At 41.9% G+C, this 18,838-nt stretch overlaps 1 protein-coding gene across 1 annotated transcript in view; it reads left to right on the forward strand.

The window, feature by feature from the left end:
- Positions 1-1,464: 1,464 nt before the first annotated feature.
- The window catches only part of LOC132397174 (anoctamin-9-like), a 136,451-nt gene continuing 119,077 nt past the window's right edge, over positions 1,465-18,838 (forward strand). The window contains exons 1-3 of the mRNA XM_059975578.1: positions 1,465-1,746; positions 3,632-3,700; positions 13,180-13,293. Coding sequence (XP_059831561.1) covers positions 1,516-1,746; positions 3,632-3,700; positions 13,180-13,293 — 414 coding nt within the window. The 5' untranslated portion in view covers positions 1,465-1,515. The remainder of the gene's footprint in view (positions 1,747-3,631; positions 3,701-13,179; positions 13,294-18,838) is intronic.

An 18,838-nucleotide genomic window follows, 5' to 3' on the forward strand; every position in this document is an offset into this window, starting at 1 on the left:
TGATTCAAAATACACCAATGAATTGAACCTTCCGCTAATATTCTATATGTGCACCATCAGGGGACTGCTTTGATTCTGGATGAAGACATGGTACTCTTTGAACCCATGTAGTAAACTACAGGTGATATCCAAGGAAAGGCTGATAGTCATACCTACCATTTTCTACCAACAAAAGTGAAACCAAATCACTTGGCCTTCTAACTGCACTGTTGGAATTCAATTGTGGAAAACTGAATATTTGTATAATTTTCTCCATGTGGCAAGCCTATTATTTTTTCTACTTTTCTTTCACCACTCCTGAATCCCAAATCTCATTCTGCCCCTTTCTATCTTACCTTACCCTACTCTCTCTCCCACACTTATCTCTCACACCCTTTTCTCCTTGTCTCTCTAATTCCACAATCTAGCCCATATCAACACACCCTTCACCTCTATATTCTTCCCATCCCCTCGGCAAATTCTCCATTTCTGTTACGTACTCGTGACACGTGACAGTGGTATCCTTGTCATGTGACTGGGGTTGAAGCTATACTGGACTTGAGGTAATGGTCTTGTGATGGTGGTGATGTCATTTTCCCACCAGTAGACATCATGTGACAGGTTTTTTTTTTACAGGGTATAAAAGGAGGACCCCACCCTGTGAGGAGGGGCAGTTCGTGGCGGGATTTGCCATGTTGACTTCATGCCACTGTGTGATCTAATGTGATGATGCAGTTTAGTTGAAAGATGAAGTTTTATCTAATGCCTAAAGTTTAAAAGGTCATTGCCAGCAGTTTCTTTACAATACTGCTAGTTGAGAATCAGTGGAGAGTGAAGATCGGAGTTTGGGAGTTAAAGATCGAGGAGAATCTATTTCGACGGTGAAACGGGTTCGACCTTGTTTAATCCTTATTCGGAAGGAATTCATTGACTGTTCTCGTGTTAACCTCTGCGGGATTGCAGAAAAGATTGAGGACAGTGTGATAAAGGAAAGGTCAGTGCCTTTAAGCCGTTATGTTTCGTAAATTCTTCGTGGGAAAAGTTCGACTTTGGGGATCGAAGCAAAACGACGTGAAAGAGAAACTAAATCGTCTTAAAAAGTCTCTCCCTTAAATGGACTGTGAGCATTTCGAACTTGTGGCAATCCTACTTTAAAGAACTGTTTTTGCAACATAGCTTTAAGAACTGTTTAAGCTGCTGCACAGCAGCTGACTTCCGGCTACGTTAGTGTTTGTTTACTTTTGGGGGGGTTTGTTTACAGTGTTTAATAAATGTGTTATTTGTTATATAAACCCTTGCCTAACTCATATATTTATTGTTGCCTGAATACGTAACACTTCTCTCGGTGTCCTCCCCAAATCCTGATCGTATCTCTCACCTCATCCTCCATCCGCTCTGCGCGTGCTCCCCAAACCGCTCGGGGACTTCGCTCCCGCCCGCCGCGCGGGGCCGTCCGCGGCACGTGCTCGCCGCAAGCGACGCGCATGCGCGGCGGACTGAGGGCGGTGCGCTCCCGCCCGCCTTGCAATCGCGGCGATGCTTTCGGCTGAGGAAGGGCATTGCCTTGAAGAGGGGTCGGGGCCCGGGCCGGGGCAGGGCTCCCCGGAAAGACCGGGGACCAGTTTTCAGCCAGGACTTGGAACAGAGTTCAAGTTCAGAATCAAGAGGGGAACCGAGGCCGCGTTCAGAAAGGCCAGGCGGCTCAACAAGATAGCTCAGCAGACGGTGGAGACGATTCAAAGGCAGGCAAAGGAAAAGAACACCGTAGTGTGTATACGGATCCGTTTTGCTATCGTAACAGTTCTTATGAATTGTTAAGTATGACCAAAGTTAAAACACGGTGATAGACTTGTCAGCCGAGGAGGGAAAACACAAAACTGTTTGCTTAAACTATGCGTTAAGTGTTCGCGGATGACAGCTGGCTGCAAAATTGAATTAGGAGCTCCAAGGTTGAACAGTTGTATTGGAGAAATCTATATTACCGAGGGAATAAATTGTTCGACTGCTGAGTGCACCAAGTAATTATCCGATGGCGTGGTGGCTGGATCGACGAATGGTTGCTTCACTCACCGGTGAAGTAGGTCCATCGCCGAGCGGATCGCCATCTCCCCTTATCCACCGCAATTGGGTCTCTTGCCGCCTCAATCTGCACCGTTGCGCTGATTAGGGGAAGATCATGGGTGGGGGTGTGTGTTGGAGAAAATATCTTTCACGTGATAGTTACTTGATTTTTTTTGCAATTGCACGAAAACTAATATTAATAGGCGAATACGCGACATTGTTGCAGGTATCTCTAGTAATAAGAGTTTTACGTTTTGGAAATTTCTACTGTTACATTTTTTTCTCCGGCTAAGGAAATAATGACTGATAAAGTTGGAGTTTCCAGTTTTGCAATTTCACTAGAGATTTCATCTTCCTCCTTCATTTTCGATTGCATGAAAGTCGTTCTTTAAAACTGACGCTTTTCTTAAATTATCTGGTACTTTTTTTAAAGAGGGAAGTAGGTGAACTATAGAAGAATATTGGTACTTCCTGAATCTTGGTTCCATTTTAATCCTTTTCAATGTTGATAGTGTTGGCTGCGGGCCAACCAAGCAGAATATTTCCCAGTCGCCCTTGACGTTGAAGCCGCTTAATCTCAGCGGCATAGTGGAGGTATATTCTTCGAGAGCTGCACAGTCCCCCTTTGATAGTCCTCCAGCTTTCCATATCTGTTAACTTCTTCCATCCATTCAGGTTCCTGAGGTGACTCTTGATATTATCCATGAACCGCTTTTCTGCCCTTCTGGAGGGCGCTTTGCATCCCTGAGTTGGCCGAACAGGAGTTCTTTTTGGGGGGGGGGGGGCTGGAGTCGGGTATGTGGATGATGTTGAGTCACGATTGTGGCTATGGAGTTAATGTTAGCACCCTCCAGAATGCTGGAGTTAGTAGGTCTGTTCTTCCAGCTAACTCTCAGAATCTTTGAGGCACCTTTGGTAAGTTTCTAGGGATTTTGTGTGCCTACTGTATGTTGTCCATGATTCCACTCCGTGTAGCATGGAGGGGAGGTGAACTTCAGATTCATAGACCAAAAGTGTTGGTCTTGATATCACAATACACTTGTCACATAGCACATAAAACAAAATATTACCACAAATGAGTTGATAAAATGTAATTCAAAATGCATGTTTAGTGTGTAGCACAGACAAACAGTACAGTGACAGCTCACTGTCCTAAAGATGAGATATTAGTGGTGGCATGGTATTCATTAGTCTCACAGCCTGGGGAAGATATTAACCAGTTTGGCAGTCCTAATCTTGACACTCATGTATCTCCTCCCTGACAGTAGTGGGTCGAAGAGATTGTGAGATTGATAGTAGGGATCCTCAACAATGCTTCAGGCTCTTTCTATATAACGCTACTGGTATATGTCATATATGGTATTGTCAACTCACAGTATTTGAACATTACCCCACCAATTAGGCGTTGGCCTCCTTAACAGACAACCTTCATCAGTTAAAATGTTGCTTGATACAACTTTCTACTTCAATTACCTGCCTGTCCTGTTCTTTTTGTTGGGCTTTCCATTTGTCCATTGTGATTTAGCTAAATGATTTATATGATGGTGTCATTTTTAGAGTATAATGTAACTAATTAATTCCTTTATTACAGAATGTTCAGATTTTTCATGTAACTGACAATGAAGAAGATTATCTAATGCCTGAAGATGCAAATGCTTTGGTAATGTCATTTTATTAGTTTGTTCTCTGATTCCACAAATTCTGTGGTGGGTTAAGCACCCATTTAAAACTTTCTTTTGGGAAAGGTATTTGTTTGAAATTCTACAATAAGTAATTTCAGGTGTGTATGTTAAAACATAGCAAAAAATTGTATGTTTCTTCTACATGAGAAAGTCTGTAGATGTGGGAAATCCATTAGATACTTGGTCCTTTTCTGGAGACAAACTATCAACTGATATCTTTTATAAACCTACTGATTCCCATAGTTATTTGAACTATACTTCTTCCCACTCTATCTCTTATATTAAAATGGTATTCCCTTTTCTCAGTTTCTTTGCCTCCATTGCATCTATTCCCAGGATATGACATTCTGTTCCGGGACTCCTTTAAAGAACAGGGTCTCTCCCTCTCTACTGTTGATGCTGCCCTTGCCTGTATCTCCTCCATTTCTTACATATCTGCATTCACCCCATCTTCCTTCCACCTTAATAGTGATTGTCCCTTTTGTCCTTGGCTACCACCCCATCAGCCTCTGCAAACAACACATTATCCGCCACCACTTCTATCATCTCCAAAAGAATCCTATCGCTAAGCATATCTTTTCTCTCCCCCCCCCCCCCCAACTCTTTTCCACAGGGATTGCTCCGACCACCAATCCTTTGACCATTTGTCTCTCCCCACTAATCTCTCTCCAGGCAACACTTCCCCTGTGAATCTGCTGGGGTTGAGTGTTGTCTGGTGCTCCTGATGCGGTCTTCTCTACATTGGCGAAACCCGTTGTAAATTGGGGGAATGCTTCATCAAGCACCTCTGCATCATTCACCATAAGCAGGACTTCCCAGTGGCTAAACATTATAATTCTGATTCCTGTTCCAATGTGTTAGTCCTCCCTCAGGGTGGAGGAGCAACACCTTATATTCTTTCTTGATATCCTCCAACTTGATGGCAAGAATATCGATATCTTCTGATGACCAAATTCTTCTACCATTCTTCTACACCCCTTCCCCCATTCCCCACTCTGACTTTTTGCTTTTTTTAATCTGCCTGTTACTTCCCCAGGGTACCCCCCCCTTCTCTTACACCTTTGGTCTGCTATCCTTTCCAACCAGGTTCTTTCTTTTCCAACCCTTGACCTTTCCCATCTACTTTGCTTTACTTATCACTTTCCAGCTTGCCTCTTTCCCTCTCCTCATCTTTTTATTCTGGCATTTTCCCCTTCTTAGTCCAGAAGAAGGGTTTGGCCTGAAATGTTGATTGTGATTCTCCATGGATGCTGCCTAACCTGCAGATTTCTGCCAATGTTTTGTGTGTGTGTGTGTTTCTTCTAATCTATTTTTAACTAAATTTTTCCATATTGGGGTTGGCTTGGACCAAGCTGAAAACTATCTCTTGTTGCTCTATTCAGTAGAAATAGGGTAAAAGATAGTTCATCAAAGCTGTCATCTGTTTGCAAAATGTTTGTGATTCCCTAAAGGTATCTACATACCCTGTGGATTTCGTTATTATAAATGAATAAAAATGTTGCTATCTAAATAGATTAAACCGCTTGTTACAGAAATTATTTTAGGAGAAGTGAATTTCCTCAACTAAAGAACACTGGTGATAGAATAGAATGGCAAACATTTTTTCTTTAATTAGAATGTTTGGTTCCAATGGTTTGTTGTGTGGTTTTACAATCTTTATGTTATGGTCTGGTCTGGAGCCCACACTCCGGGTCTTGATCTGGTCCACGGACTCCGGACTCTGGGTCTTGTAGCCGTCCCTCCTTTCACCCTTAAGCCCAACTAGGATCATCTTGGCTTAAAGAGTTGCACCTGAGACCTGTCAGCTGGCAGGTGTATATAAGGGGCTCTGGGATTAAGTCTAGTTGGGGGGTTGTCCTGTTTCTCTTATACCCGCTGTTCCATCTGGTTTGCTTTGTTCGCGCTGTTCGCCTGGCTATCCTGTTTTGACCCCGGCTTGGAGTACCCACTGTTAATCATCTAGTTCTGTAAGTCCGTTCTTGTAGTCACCCTGGACCGAGTTCCCTTCCAATCCATTGCATCTGTCAGGTAAGCAGGCCGGACTGCCGTTGCTTGGCGGGGGACTCTGACACTTTCCTACCCCTCTCTTCTGATGGGTTGTGCCCCGCAACCTGCCCAGGTGCTCCTCGTCTTGCCCAGGCCCCCGTGTTTTACCCTGGGAGGCAGCCCTGCTCAGGAGCTATGTGGCCCGCCCTGAGGAATCTGACCCTTTTCTACCCCTCGCTTCTGACAGTTTGTGTCCCGCATCCTGCCCAAGTGCCCTGCGACCTGCCCAGGCCCCTGTGTTCCTGCCTGGGAGGCCGGGCCCTGCCCAGAAGTAATGTGGCCTGCCCAGGGAGCTATCCTCCCAGCATTCCTTGTCCCATAGACCCATCCTTTAGCCTAGCCAAGGTCCTGCCTTCGCCATGAACTCTCTGAACCCCAGGATCACCTTTGCATGCCACAGTCTCCCCACCTTGTTCTATCCTTTAGTTGTTCCTGTCCTGCCCCTAGTACTTCAGTGCCTGCGTCCTGCATTTGGGTCCAGTCTCCACGTCCCCCTGTGACACTTTATTTTTAATTTTTCTGGGTCTTTAAAAACTAATAGCTTGCCTGCCAGTTCTCCAATTGGCTGATTAATTTCTATAATTTATCAGCCAGTGGAGTTGTAAGTGCAGCAAGTTTATAGTTCATTATGCAGATGGTAGAGCATCTGTTGCCATCAGGTAAGAGTTGAAGTGAAAACAGTGAATCATTGTTTCATGCTATTGATTGTATTGGATCTGAGCACATTGGCTGATGGATAAAGTTCATTTTTCTGTGTGATTAAATGGGCTACTGATAGTTGAGAAATAACAGAGATAGGTAAAGGATCACTTTAGAAGGCAAGTCACTGGGCCTAAAAACAGGATGCAAGGATCTTTCCAAAATAAACCTTGATATTAGATAAAAATCCAAAAAAAGTCTCCACACTCTGTGCTGACTATGATGGTATTGACAGATGAAAGTTTTTACTGCTTCAGGTATTTTATTTAGTTCAGAGGATTGTGTGCATGTGAGCCAGAATATGATATGAAGATCCAAATTCAAGTTTTGATGCTCTTTACAGCACAATGCATTTCAAATATTTTGTATAGCCTTGAGTCTGCGGAGCTCATCTGCTCTCTGGGTTTTGGATTCCTGAGGTACATATTGTCATTGTTGGCATCGCATTGCGGTGAAGGTATGCATGGAACATCCATCTCTCAATGACAGTATTAAAAGGCTCTTCCATGCCTGTGCATGATATACATTTATCCTTGATATTCAGGAAGCTTGGATACAAAACCTATTCTGGGCAATTTCTTTAAATTGGATTAGATTAGATGTAGCACAGTGTAATTTCATAAAAACATGGAAAACCTACAGCAGGCCCTTTGGCCCACAATGCTGTGCCAAACGTACTTACTTTAGAAATTACTTAGGGTTACCTCTAGCCCTCTGTTTTTCTAAGCTCCATGTACCTATCCAGGATCCTCTTAAAAGATCCTATTGTATCCACCTCCATCACAGTCGGTGGTAGCCCATTAAACGCACTCACCACACTCTGTGTAAACAAAAAAAACCTTACCCCTGACATTCCCTCTGTACCTACTTCCAAGCCCCTTAAAACTGTGCTTAACACATGTTAAACGTTTCAGCCCTGGGGGAAAAAGCCTCTGACTATCCACACAATCAATGCCTCTCATCATCTTATACACCTCTTATCAGGTCACCTCTCATCCTCTATTGCTTCAAGGAAAAAAGGTCATTCACCATAAGACTGTAAGATATAGGAGCAGAAGTAGGCCATTTGGCCCATTGAGACTGCTCTGCCATTCAGCCATGGGCTGATCCAATACTTCCAGTCTTCCCCACTCCCCTGTCTTCATCCCATACCCTTTGATGCCCTGGCTAATCAAGAACCTATCTATCTCTGCCTTAAATACACCCAATGACTCGGCCTCCACAGCCTCTCATGGTAACAAATTCCCCAGATTAATGACTAAAGTAATTTTTCCACACCTCAGTTCTAAATGGACGACCTTCAATCCAAAAGCTGTGCTTTCCTGTCCTAGAATCCCATACAATGGGAAATAACTTTGCCATATCTAATCTGTTCAGGCCTTTTAACATTTGGAATGTTTCTATGAGATCCCCCCTTATTCTCCTGAACTCCAGGGAATACAGCTCAAGAGCTGTCAGACATTACTCATATGGTAACACTTTAATTCGTGGAATCATTCTTGTGAATCTTCTCTGAACCCTCTCCAATGTCATTATATCCTTTCTAAAATAAGGAGCCCAAAACTGCACACAGTACTCCAATAGTGGTCTCACAGGTGCCTTATAGAGCCTCAACATCACATCCCTGCTCTTATATTCTGTACCTCTAGAAATGAATGCCAGTGTTGCATTCGCCACCTTCACAACCGACTCAACCTGGAGGATAACCTTTAGGATATCTTGCACAAGGACTCCCAAGTCCCTTTGCATTTTGAATTCTCTGCCCATTTATTTCTTCCACCAAAGTGCATGACCATACACTTTCCAACATTGTATTTCATTTGTCACTTCTTTGCCTAGTCCCTTAAACTATCTAAGTCTCTCCGCAGGCTTTCTGTTTCCTTAACACTACCCACTCCTCCACCTATCTTTGTATCATCGGCAAATTTAGCCAGAAATCCATTAATACCATAGTCCAAATTGTTGACGTACAACGTAAAATGCAGTGGTCCCAACACCGACCCCTGTGGAACTCCACTGGTAACTGGCAGCCAGCCAAAATAGGATCCCTTTATTCCTACTCTGTTTTCTGCCAGACAGCCAATGCTTCACCTGTGCTAGTAACTTCCCTGTAATTCCATGGGCACTTATCTTGCTAAGCAGCCTCATGTGCAGCACCTTGTCAAAGGCCTTCAGAATCTGTTCTCATAAGGCATGCTCCCCAATCCAGGCAACATCCTTATAAATCTCCTCTGCACACTTTCTATAGTTTCCACATCCTCCCTGTAGTGAGGTAACCAGAACTGAGCACAGTACTTCAAGTGGGGTCTGAACAGGGTTCTATACAGCTGTAACATTACCTCTCGGCTCTTGAATTCAATCCCATGGTTGATGAAAGCCAATGCACTGTATGCCTTCTTAACCACAGAGTCAACCTGTGCAGCAGATTTGAGTGTTCTATGATCACAACCCCAAGATCTCTTTAATCCTCCACACTGCCAAGAGTCTTACCATTAATACTATATTCTGCCATCATATTTGACCTATCAGAATGAACCACTTCAGACTTAAATGGGTTGAATTCCATTTGCCACTTCTCAGCCCAGTTTTGCATCCTGTTAATGTCCAGCTGTAACCTCTGACAGCCCTCCACACTATTCACAACACCCCCAACCTTCGTGTCATCAGCAAATTTACTAACTCATCCCTCCACTTCCTCATCCAGGTCATTGCAAAAATCACAAGGAGAAAAGGTCCCAGAACAGATTCCTGAGGCACACTACTGGTCACCAAACTCCATGCAGAATATGACCTGTCTACAACCACTCTTTGCCTTCTGTGGGCAAGCCAATTCTGGATCCACTTGGACCTCGGGCCTCCTCACTTTCTCAATAAGCCTTGCATAGGGTACCTTATCAAATGCCTTGCTGAAATCCTACATCTACTGCTGTACCTTCATCAATGTGTTTAGTCACATCCTCAACAAAAATTTAATCAAGCTCATAAGGCATGGCCTGCCTTTGACAAAGCCATGCTGACTATACCTAATCATATTATGCCTCTCCAAATGTTCATAAGTCCTGCCTCTCAGTATCTTCTCCATCAACTTACCAACCACTGAGGTAAGACTCACTGGTCTATAATTTCCTGGGCTAACTACTCCCTTTCTTGAATAAAGGAACAACATCTGCAACCCTCCAATCCTCCAGAACCTCTCCTGTCCCTATTGATGATGCAGAGATCATTGCCAGAGGCACAATAATATCCCTTGCCTCCCACAGTAGCCTGGGGTATATCTTGTCGGGTCCCAGTGACTTACCCAACTTGATGTTTTCCAATAGCTCCGGCACATCCTCTTTCTTAATGTCTATTTGCTCAAGCTTTTCAGTCTGCTGCCAGTCATCCCTATAATTGCTAAGGTCCTTTTCCATAGGGAATACTGAAGCAAAGTATTCATTAAGTACCTCCACAATCTCTTCCAGTTCCATACACACTTTTCCACTGTCAAACTTGATTGGTCCTATTCTCTCATGTCCTATCTTCTTGCTCTTCACATACTTGTCGAATGCCTTGGAGTTTTCCTTAGTCGTGCTCGCCAAGGCCTTTTCACGGCCCCTTCTGGCTCTCCTAATTTCATTCTTAAGCTTCTTCCTGCTAGCCTTATAATTCTAGATCTCTATCATTACCTAGTCTTTTGAACCTTTCATAAGCTTCTTAACTGGATTTTCAACAGCGTTTGTACACTATTGTTCCTGTATACTACCATTCTTTCCTTGTCTCATTGGAATGTACCTGTGCAGAACACCACACAAATATTCTCTGAATATTTGCCACAGTTCTGCTGTACATTTCCCTGAGAATGTCTGTTCCCAAATTATGCTTCCAAGTCCCTGCCTGATAGCTTCATATTTCACCTTACTCCAATTAAATGCTTTCCTGATTTGTCTGTTCCTATTACTCTGGTAGAGGAGATAGAATTGTGATCACTATCTCCAAAATGCTCTCCCACTGAGAGAAGCTGACACCTGACCAGGTTCATTTCCCAATACCAGACCAAGTACATCCTCTCCTCTTGTAGACTTATCTACATATTGTGTCAATAAACTTTCCTGAACACACCTAATAAGCTGCACACCATCTAAACCCCTTGCTCTAAGGAGATGCCAATCAATATTAGGGAAATTAAAATCTCCCACCACAACACCCTCGTGTTTTAAGAAGGCAACAATAATCCCGGTGCCGAAGAAAAGCAATTGTGGCATGCCTGAATGACTACCGACCTGTGGCTCTAACATCGATTGCTATGAAGTGCTTCAAGCGATTGGTTATGGCACACATCAGCCATAACTTACCGGTCAACCTCGACGCTTTGCAATTCGCCTACCGGAGCAACAGGTCAACGGCAGATGCCATCTCTCTGGTACTACATTCCTCCTTAGAACACCTGGAGAATAAAGACGCATATGTAAGGCTCCTTTTCATCGAATATAGCTCTGCCTTTAATACCATCATTCCAAATAAACTGATTCCTAAGCTCCAGAACCTGGGTTTTTGCACTCAGATCTGCAGCTGGATCTTCAACTTCCTCACAGACAGGACCCAGGCTGTAAAGATAGGGGACAAGCTCTCCTCTACAATCACTCTGAGCACTGGTGCCCCACAAGGCTGTGTACTCAGCCCCCTGCTGTACTCACTGTACATCCATGATTGTGTAGCCAAGTTTCCATCGAACTCAATATTTAAGTTTGCTGATGACACCACAATTGTAGGCCGCATCTTGGGTAATGATGAGTCTGAGTACAGAGAGGAATTTAAGAACTTGTTTGCATGGTGTGAAGACAATAACCTATCCCTCAACGTCAGCAAGACGAAGGAATTGGTTGTTGACTTCAGAAGGAGTAGTGGATTGCAAGACCCCATCTAAATCAGTGGTGCGCAGGTGGAACAGGCCAAAAGCTTTAAGTTCCTCGGGGTGAATATCACAAATGACCTGACTTGGTCTAACCAAGTAGAGTCCACTGCCAAGAAGGCCCACCAGTGCCTTTACTTCCTGAGAAAGCTGAAGAAATTTGGCCTGTCCCCTAAAACCCTCACTCATTTTTATAGGTGCACCGTAGAAAGCATTCTTCTAGGGTGCATCACAACCTGGTATGGAAGTTGTCCTGTGCGAGACTGGAAGAAGCTGCAGAAGATCGTGAACCTAACCCAGCACATCATACAAACCAATCTTCCATCCTTGGACTCACTTTACACCACACACTGTCGGGGCAATGCTGCCAGGATAATTAAGGATAAGTCCCACCCAGCCAACACACTTTTTGTCCCACTTCCCTCCGGTAGGAGGTTCAGGAGCATGAAGATACGTGCGGCCAGATTTGGGAACAGCTTCTTTCCAACTGTGATAAGACTGCCGAACAGATCCTGACCTGGATCTGGGCCGTATCTTCCAAATATCTGGACCTGACTTGCACTACCGTACTTTCCCTTTTCTATTTTCTAATTATGATTTATAATTAAAATTTTTATTGTATTTACTTAGATTTGTATTTCAGGGAGCATGAAGTGCAGAAACAAACATCACTGTGATGATTATACACTCTGGTATCAATTGTTTGGTGACAATAAAGTATTTGTATTTATTGCATTTTTCCAGAATCTGTCTCCCTATCTGCTCCTCAACGTCCCTGTTATTATTGGGCGGTCTATATATATAAAAAAAACCCAGTGGAGTTATTGACCCCTTGCTGTTCCTGAATTCCACCCACTGAGACTCAGTGAACAATCCCTCCATGACTTCCACCTTTTCTGCAGCCGTGACACTACTGATCAGCAGTGCTACGCCCTCACCTCTTTTGCCTACCTCCCTGTCCTTTCTGAAACATCTAAAGCCTTGCACTCTAGTCGTTCTTGCCCCTGAGCCATCCAAGTCTCTGTAATGGCCACAACATCATAGCTCCAAGTACTAATCCACGCTCTAAGCTCATCCGCTAAGTGCTTCTGTCAGGTGCTGGACAAGTTAGAAAGAAAGTCATCTGTATTGTTCAAACTTACATCCAATAACAAATATTACTGAAAAATCAGCAGCCCCTGCAGTAGATGTTCTAAGATCAGGTTTGAGTTGATTCTTAAAAACTTCCCGTGCTTTATCAGATCACAAACAAGAAAATCTGCAGATGCTGGAAATCCAAGCAACACACACAAAATGCTGGAGGAACTCGGCAGGCCAAGCAGCATCTGTGAAAAAGAGTACAGTTGTCTCTTTAGTAAAGGAAAAAAGATGAGTAGATTTAAAAGGTGGGATGAGAGGAGAGAGAGAAACACAAAGCAATAGGTGAAACTGGGAGGAGAGATGAAGTAAAGAGCTAGTAAGTTGATTGATGAAAGAGCTACAGGGCTGGAGAATGGAGAATGTAACAGGAGGAGGCAGATGGCCATGGAAGAAAGAAAAAGGGAGAGGAGTACTAGAGGAATTTGATGGGCAGGCAAGGAGATAAGGTAAGAGAGGGGAAAAGGGATGGGGAATGGTGAGTTCCTCCAGCATTTTGTGTGTGTTGCCTATTTTTAATCAGATTCTCCTGGGTAACACAGATGTGGCATTAAGTTCTTTCCCATTGCTTCTCTTTATGACACCCAGATAAATGAAGCTTGCATTAATTTGAGTTTTAGTCCTGCAGGAAGAAATGTTTTATGTTCAATTGACATTCTCCATTTAGTGGATGTCCTTGTCTTTCAGGTTAAAGTTGAATTTGTTTTAGTGACGAGAAAATGTGATGCTGGTATTGGTAAAAGTGAACTGGATAGGAGGTTTTACCTGAATAGGTTGCGAGAGATTGGCTTCAATATAATGGTAAGTAGAATAAGTCAAGTGCCACAAACTGGAACTGAGCTTTTCCAAATAGTTACACCATTGTTTGTTAAATATTAATTAACTAACTTGGAATCTTGTTGCTGTAACTTGATTAGCTCCTGACAGATATTGACAGCTTGTACAATAAAACTCTCTTTAATCTGTGTACAGTTATTTTGTATGACACCATGCTTGTGTGTGGTGGGGGGGGGGGGTTCTTTTTGGACATTGGGGTTTTTACCAGCTCTCTGCAGAGCAGTCTGTTCACTCTCTTTATCCCCCAATCTTGCCAGTTTATTTCCTTCATGAATGTCCAGTTTCACTTTGAAATTAATGCCAGTCTCTCTAATCACCATCCTTATTGGCAGGAAGTTCCAGCTCATTACTATTTGCTGTTTTTAAAGAGTTCATTTTTGCATCCTTTTTTTTTCTTGACTTAAAATTTAACATTGTTCCCCATTATGTAATGTACTACTGGTCAATGGGAACAGTTTTTCTTGGGTTGTTTACTACACCTCTGTGAAATCTACCCTAATCTTCCTTTGCTTCAGAGGAAATCATTTCAGTTTTTCCAACTTGTAGATAAAGATTACTCATCCTAAGAATGATTTTTTTTCCCCTTGGACCATTCTGTTAAACCTTCCCTATAACCTGTCAAAGAACTTTATATCCTTTGTGAAGTTTGATCAAAACTAAATATGGAACTCTAACTGGTTGGTTTTATAGCAGTTTAGCAATATTTCCAGGTTTTGTGCCCAACTTTATTTACAAAGCCCAGTATCCTCTGTATTGTAACTACTTTCTCAATATGTCCTATCTTGAAAAGAAAACTACACTTAAAAAAGAATGCGTTGCCTCACATTTAGACCATAAGATACAGAAGCAGGTTTAGGCTGTTACGAACCCCGTAACTGGGTCACTTACCAGCAAAGATGGAGAGGTCTGTTGAAGTCTGATGATGCTATTTTTAACAGTATTATTAGTAAAAATACACAAAAATAATATCAATGCAAATATACAGATAATATATGTCGTCAATACTAAATCTAAAAATGTGGGTATAATAATAATAAGAAATAAGCTCTATCGTTGTCTAGGGGATAATGTATTGTCTGATGGAAATAGAAAGTTCACTCAGTTCATGCAGGCTGCAGCCTTTGGGGACCACTGGGTTGCAATGGTTGGAGAGAGGGAGTTTTGGGAGAAAAACTTGTCGGCTTTCCTTTTATGATTTCGATCCGTCAGGAATCCCGTTGGTGTGGCCGTTCACTTGTGGCCTCTCCTTTAGCTAAGCCGTTCTTCCATGGTGAGCCTGCCAACCCAGGCAAGGGAAGGACGCACACGAGCCCCCACCAGCTGTCGCTATTAAACGCTGTCACGGGATTTCTAGTGTTTCTCCTGGTGCGTCTGAAGGGGTTGTTCCCCAGACCCTCTTTTATCCTTACTCACGGGGTCTCAGATGTCAATCAGGTTGGGATGATGCAATCCCTCAACCAGCCCACTCTGGTTGTCCCCTGAGGGGCTTCAATGAATAGTACAGTACTCAATACACAATTCCGTCTCCAAGAGACAATAGCCATTATCAGTGGTTTTGTTTCGCTGAGGCCAGGACACATTCCAAACCTTGTGGATTCTGCGTGTGTCTCTCTCATTTCCTGGGTCCCAGACCCGAATTAATAGTGATCTTGTGATTCTCAAAAAGGAGGCGGCGACTTTGTACCCTTCGGCCCCTCAGAGTTGCTGCACATTCATAACAAGGCCATTCAACCCTTCAAGTCTGTTCTGCCATTTCATCATGGCTGATCCAATTTTCCAATCAACCCCAGTCTCCTGCCTTCTCCCCATATCTCTCGATGCCCTGACCAATCAAGACTCAGTGAACTTCTGCCTTGAATATACATAAAGACTTGGCCTCCACTGCTGCCTGTGGCACAGAATTCCACAGATTCACCATTCTCTAGCTAAAGAAATTCTTCTTCATTTCTGTACTAAAAGGACACCCCTCTATACTAAGGCTGTGTCCTCTGGCTTTGATTCTCCCACCATAGAGAACATCCTCTCCATATCCATTTTATCGATACCTTTCATGATTGGACAGGTTTCAATTAGGTCACTCCTCATTTTTTTGAATTCTAGTGAATACAAGCTGAGAACCATCAAACACTCTTCGCATGGCAAGCCATTCAATCCTGGAATCGTTTCTGTGAGCCTACTTTGAACCCTCTCCAATCTCTGAACATCCTTTCTGAGATAAGGGGCCCAAACCTGTTCGCAATACTCCAAGTGAGACTTTACCAGTTCTTCATAAATTCTTAACATTACAACCTTGCTTCTAGCCCTCTTAAAATGAATGCTAACAATGCATTTGCCTTCTTCTCCACAGACTCAACCTGCACACTAACCTTTAAGGACTCCCAAGTCCCTTTACACCTCAGTTTTTTATAATTTTTCTCCATTTAGAAAATAAGTCAACCCTTTCCTTCTATGAAAGAACATGACTGTACACTTACTGACACTGTATTCCATCTGCTATTTCTTTGCCCATTCTCCTAATCATAACTCCTTTCATAGCTTCTCTACTTCCTCAACTACCTGCCTCTCCATGTATCTCATATGGCATGTAAACTTTGCAACAAACATCAATTTCATCATTCAAATCATTGACATATAGCGTAAAAAAATTGGTCCTAATACAGACCCCTGTGGAATACCACTAGTCACCAGCAGCCAAGCAAAAAAAGGCCCCCTTTGTTCCCACTCTTTGCCCCCACTTATCAGCCACTGATTTATCCATGTTAGAATCTTCCCTGTAATACTATGGGCTTATAGCTTGTTAAGCAGCCTTAAGTGTGGCACTTTGTCAAAAGTCCCTCTGAAAATCCAAGTACACTTTGTCTATCCTGCTTGTTATTTCTTCATAGAATTCCAACAGATTTGTCAGGCAAGATTTCCCCTTGATGAAACGATGCTGATTGTGGCTTATTCTATCATGTGCCTCCAAGTACCCTGAGACCTCAGCCTTTATAATCAACTCCAACATCTTCCCAACCACTGAGGTCAGACTAACTGGCCTATAGTTTGCTTTCTTCTGCCCTGCCCTTCTTGAAGAATGGAGTGACATCTGCAATTTTTCCAATCTTCCAGAACCATTCCAGAATGTAATGATTCTTGAAAGGACATTACTAATTCTTTCACGATCTTTTCAGAAATCTTTTTTAGAATCCTTGGCTGTAGACCACCTGGTCTAGGGGATTTATCCACCTTCAGATCTTTGTTTCCCAAGAACCTTCTCTCTAGAACATAGAAATCTACAGCATATTACAAGTCCTTTGGCCCACATTGTTGTGCCGACCATGTAACCTACTCTAGAAACAGTCTGGAATTACCCTACCACATAGCCCTCTATTTTTCTAAGATCCATGTACTATATCTAAAAATCTCTTAAAAGACCCTTTTGTATCTTCCTCTATGTGTGGAAAAACTTGCCACTGACATCTCCTCTGTACCTGTTCCCAAGCACCTTAAAACTATACCCCTTCGTGTTAGCCATTTCAACCCTGGGAAGAAGACTCTCATCATTTTTTATTTCAATCTTTTTTTAATTGATTTAAAAAAAATTATATGAATAGATACAGATCAGAGGAGAAGTTATATCAAATACATAATACAATAAACTTACAAAGAAAAGGATATATACTGTCAAAATCATATATAATATTAGGCTAGAATATATAAACAGAGAACCACAACTCCTCTTGACAATTCATACAAATAAAAGACTAGAAAATTTTTATTTATAAGAAGAAAAAACCTCACTAAACTAACCTAACACACACAAAAAAAAAACGACTGGGCAGTCCATTTGAGGATAAAATTACAAAAAAAAGAAAACATCCTTCTGGTCAAGACATGATGGAGGAGAGCCAGAAAGAAACAGTAGGATTCTTCCAATGCAACAAAATAGCTCTCCTAGCCAATAAAGTTGAAAAGGCTATCACATTGAGCGGAAGCAGGAACACTTCCTGCTTCCTTTGGAGTAATCCCAAAGATTGCCGTAAGTGAATTAGGTTGTAAGTCCAGACCTATGACTTTTGATAATGTTCTAAAAACATTTCTCCAAAAATTATTTAACTTTATACAAGACCAAAACATATGAATTAGAGTAGCCACCTCAGTGTTGCATCTGTCACGGGTGGGATTTATATTAGAAAAAATATGCGCAAGTTTATCTTTTGACATATGTGCCCTGTGCACTACCTTGAACTAAATCAAGGAGTGATGGGCGCAGATAGATGAATTGTTAACTAAATAATAAATTTTATTCCATTGATCATCTGAAAGTGAGTCCTGAAGTTCCATTTCCCAAGCATGTTTAACCTTATCATTAGGTATCATACGTGAATTCATTAACTGTTTATATATAATAGCTACCAATCCTTTTTTGAAATGGTTTGAGCTGAAAAATAGCATCTATCATATTTGGTAGATGAACAAATGGATAATTTGGTAAGAAATCACGTAAAAAAATTCCTAACTTGTAAGTATCTAAAAAATTGTGCATTAGATATATCATATTTATCCACTAACTGTGAAAAGGACATTCAACAGTCCTCCAAAAACAAATCTAAAAGAGTTTTTATTCCTTTAGTTTTCCATGTTAAAAAGGCCTTATCCAGAAATGATTGTTTAAAAATAAGTTAAAATCGATATTTCTAGAGAGAACAAAGTTATTTAAGTCAAAAAATCTGCGAAACTGAAACCAAATTTTTAATGTATGTTTAACAATAGGACTAAGTCCTTGTCTACCTATCCTAGAGAGCAAAAAAGGAAGAGGAGTCCCCAGTAAAGAAACCAAAGAAAACCCCCTTACCAAGTTCTCCTCCAATTCTAACCATGAAGGACACTGTTAGATACACGGTTGCTATGCTCCATTGTTCAGTGTGCGTATGACATCATTGTGCTGTCAGATCACGCACCTGTGAAATTAACCCTGAAGCGCTCTGATAGTGTTTTGAAATTGTCACAGTGGAGATTGAATCCCGTATTGTTACAGGATCCAGCCTTTGTTAGTTTTATCAAGGAGCAAATTTCTATATTTTTCGAACTTAATACAACTGAAGGAATGTCAAATTTCAATGAAATTTCAATGTCAAATGTCAATGAAATCCTTTCTTAGGGGGACAGATAATTTCATATTCAGCAGCTTTAAGAAGTAAAACCAAAGCGGAAAGTGATTACTAATAAAATTAGATAGATAAAGTGTATTCAGTAAGACCTACTGAAGATCTATATAAGGAAAGGGTTGAACTTCAAACACAATATGATTTGCTTTTGACCTTTCCCATTGAGCAGCAAATTTTTAAATCTAAAAGTCTATTTTATAGACATGGTAATAAATCATGTAAACTGCTGGATAATCAGTTAAAGGCAAACGGTCAGAAGACAGATTTTGAAAATACGTAGACCAGATAGAATTGAAACAACAGACCCTTATGAAATTAATAAGATACTTGTGGATTTCCATTCCAATCTTTTATAAATCTGA

Source organism: Hypanus sabinus, chromosome 7 (assembly GCF_030144855.1).
Source record: "Hypanus sabinus isolate sHypSab1 chromosome 7, sHypSab1.hap1, whole genome shotgun sequence".
Lineage (NCBI taxonomy): Eukaryota > Metazoa > Chordata > Chondrichthyes > Myliobatiformes > Dasyatidae > Hypanus > Hypanus sabinus.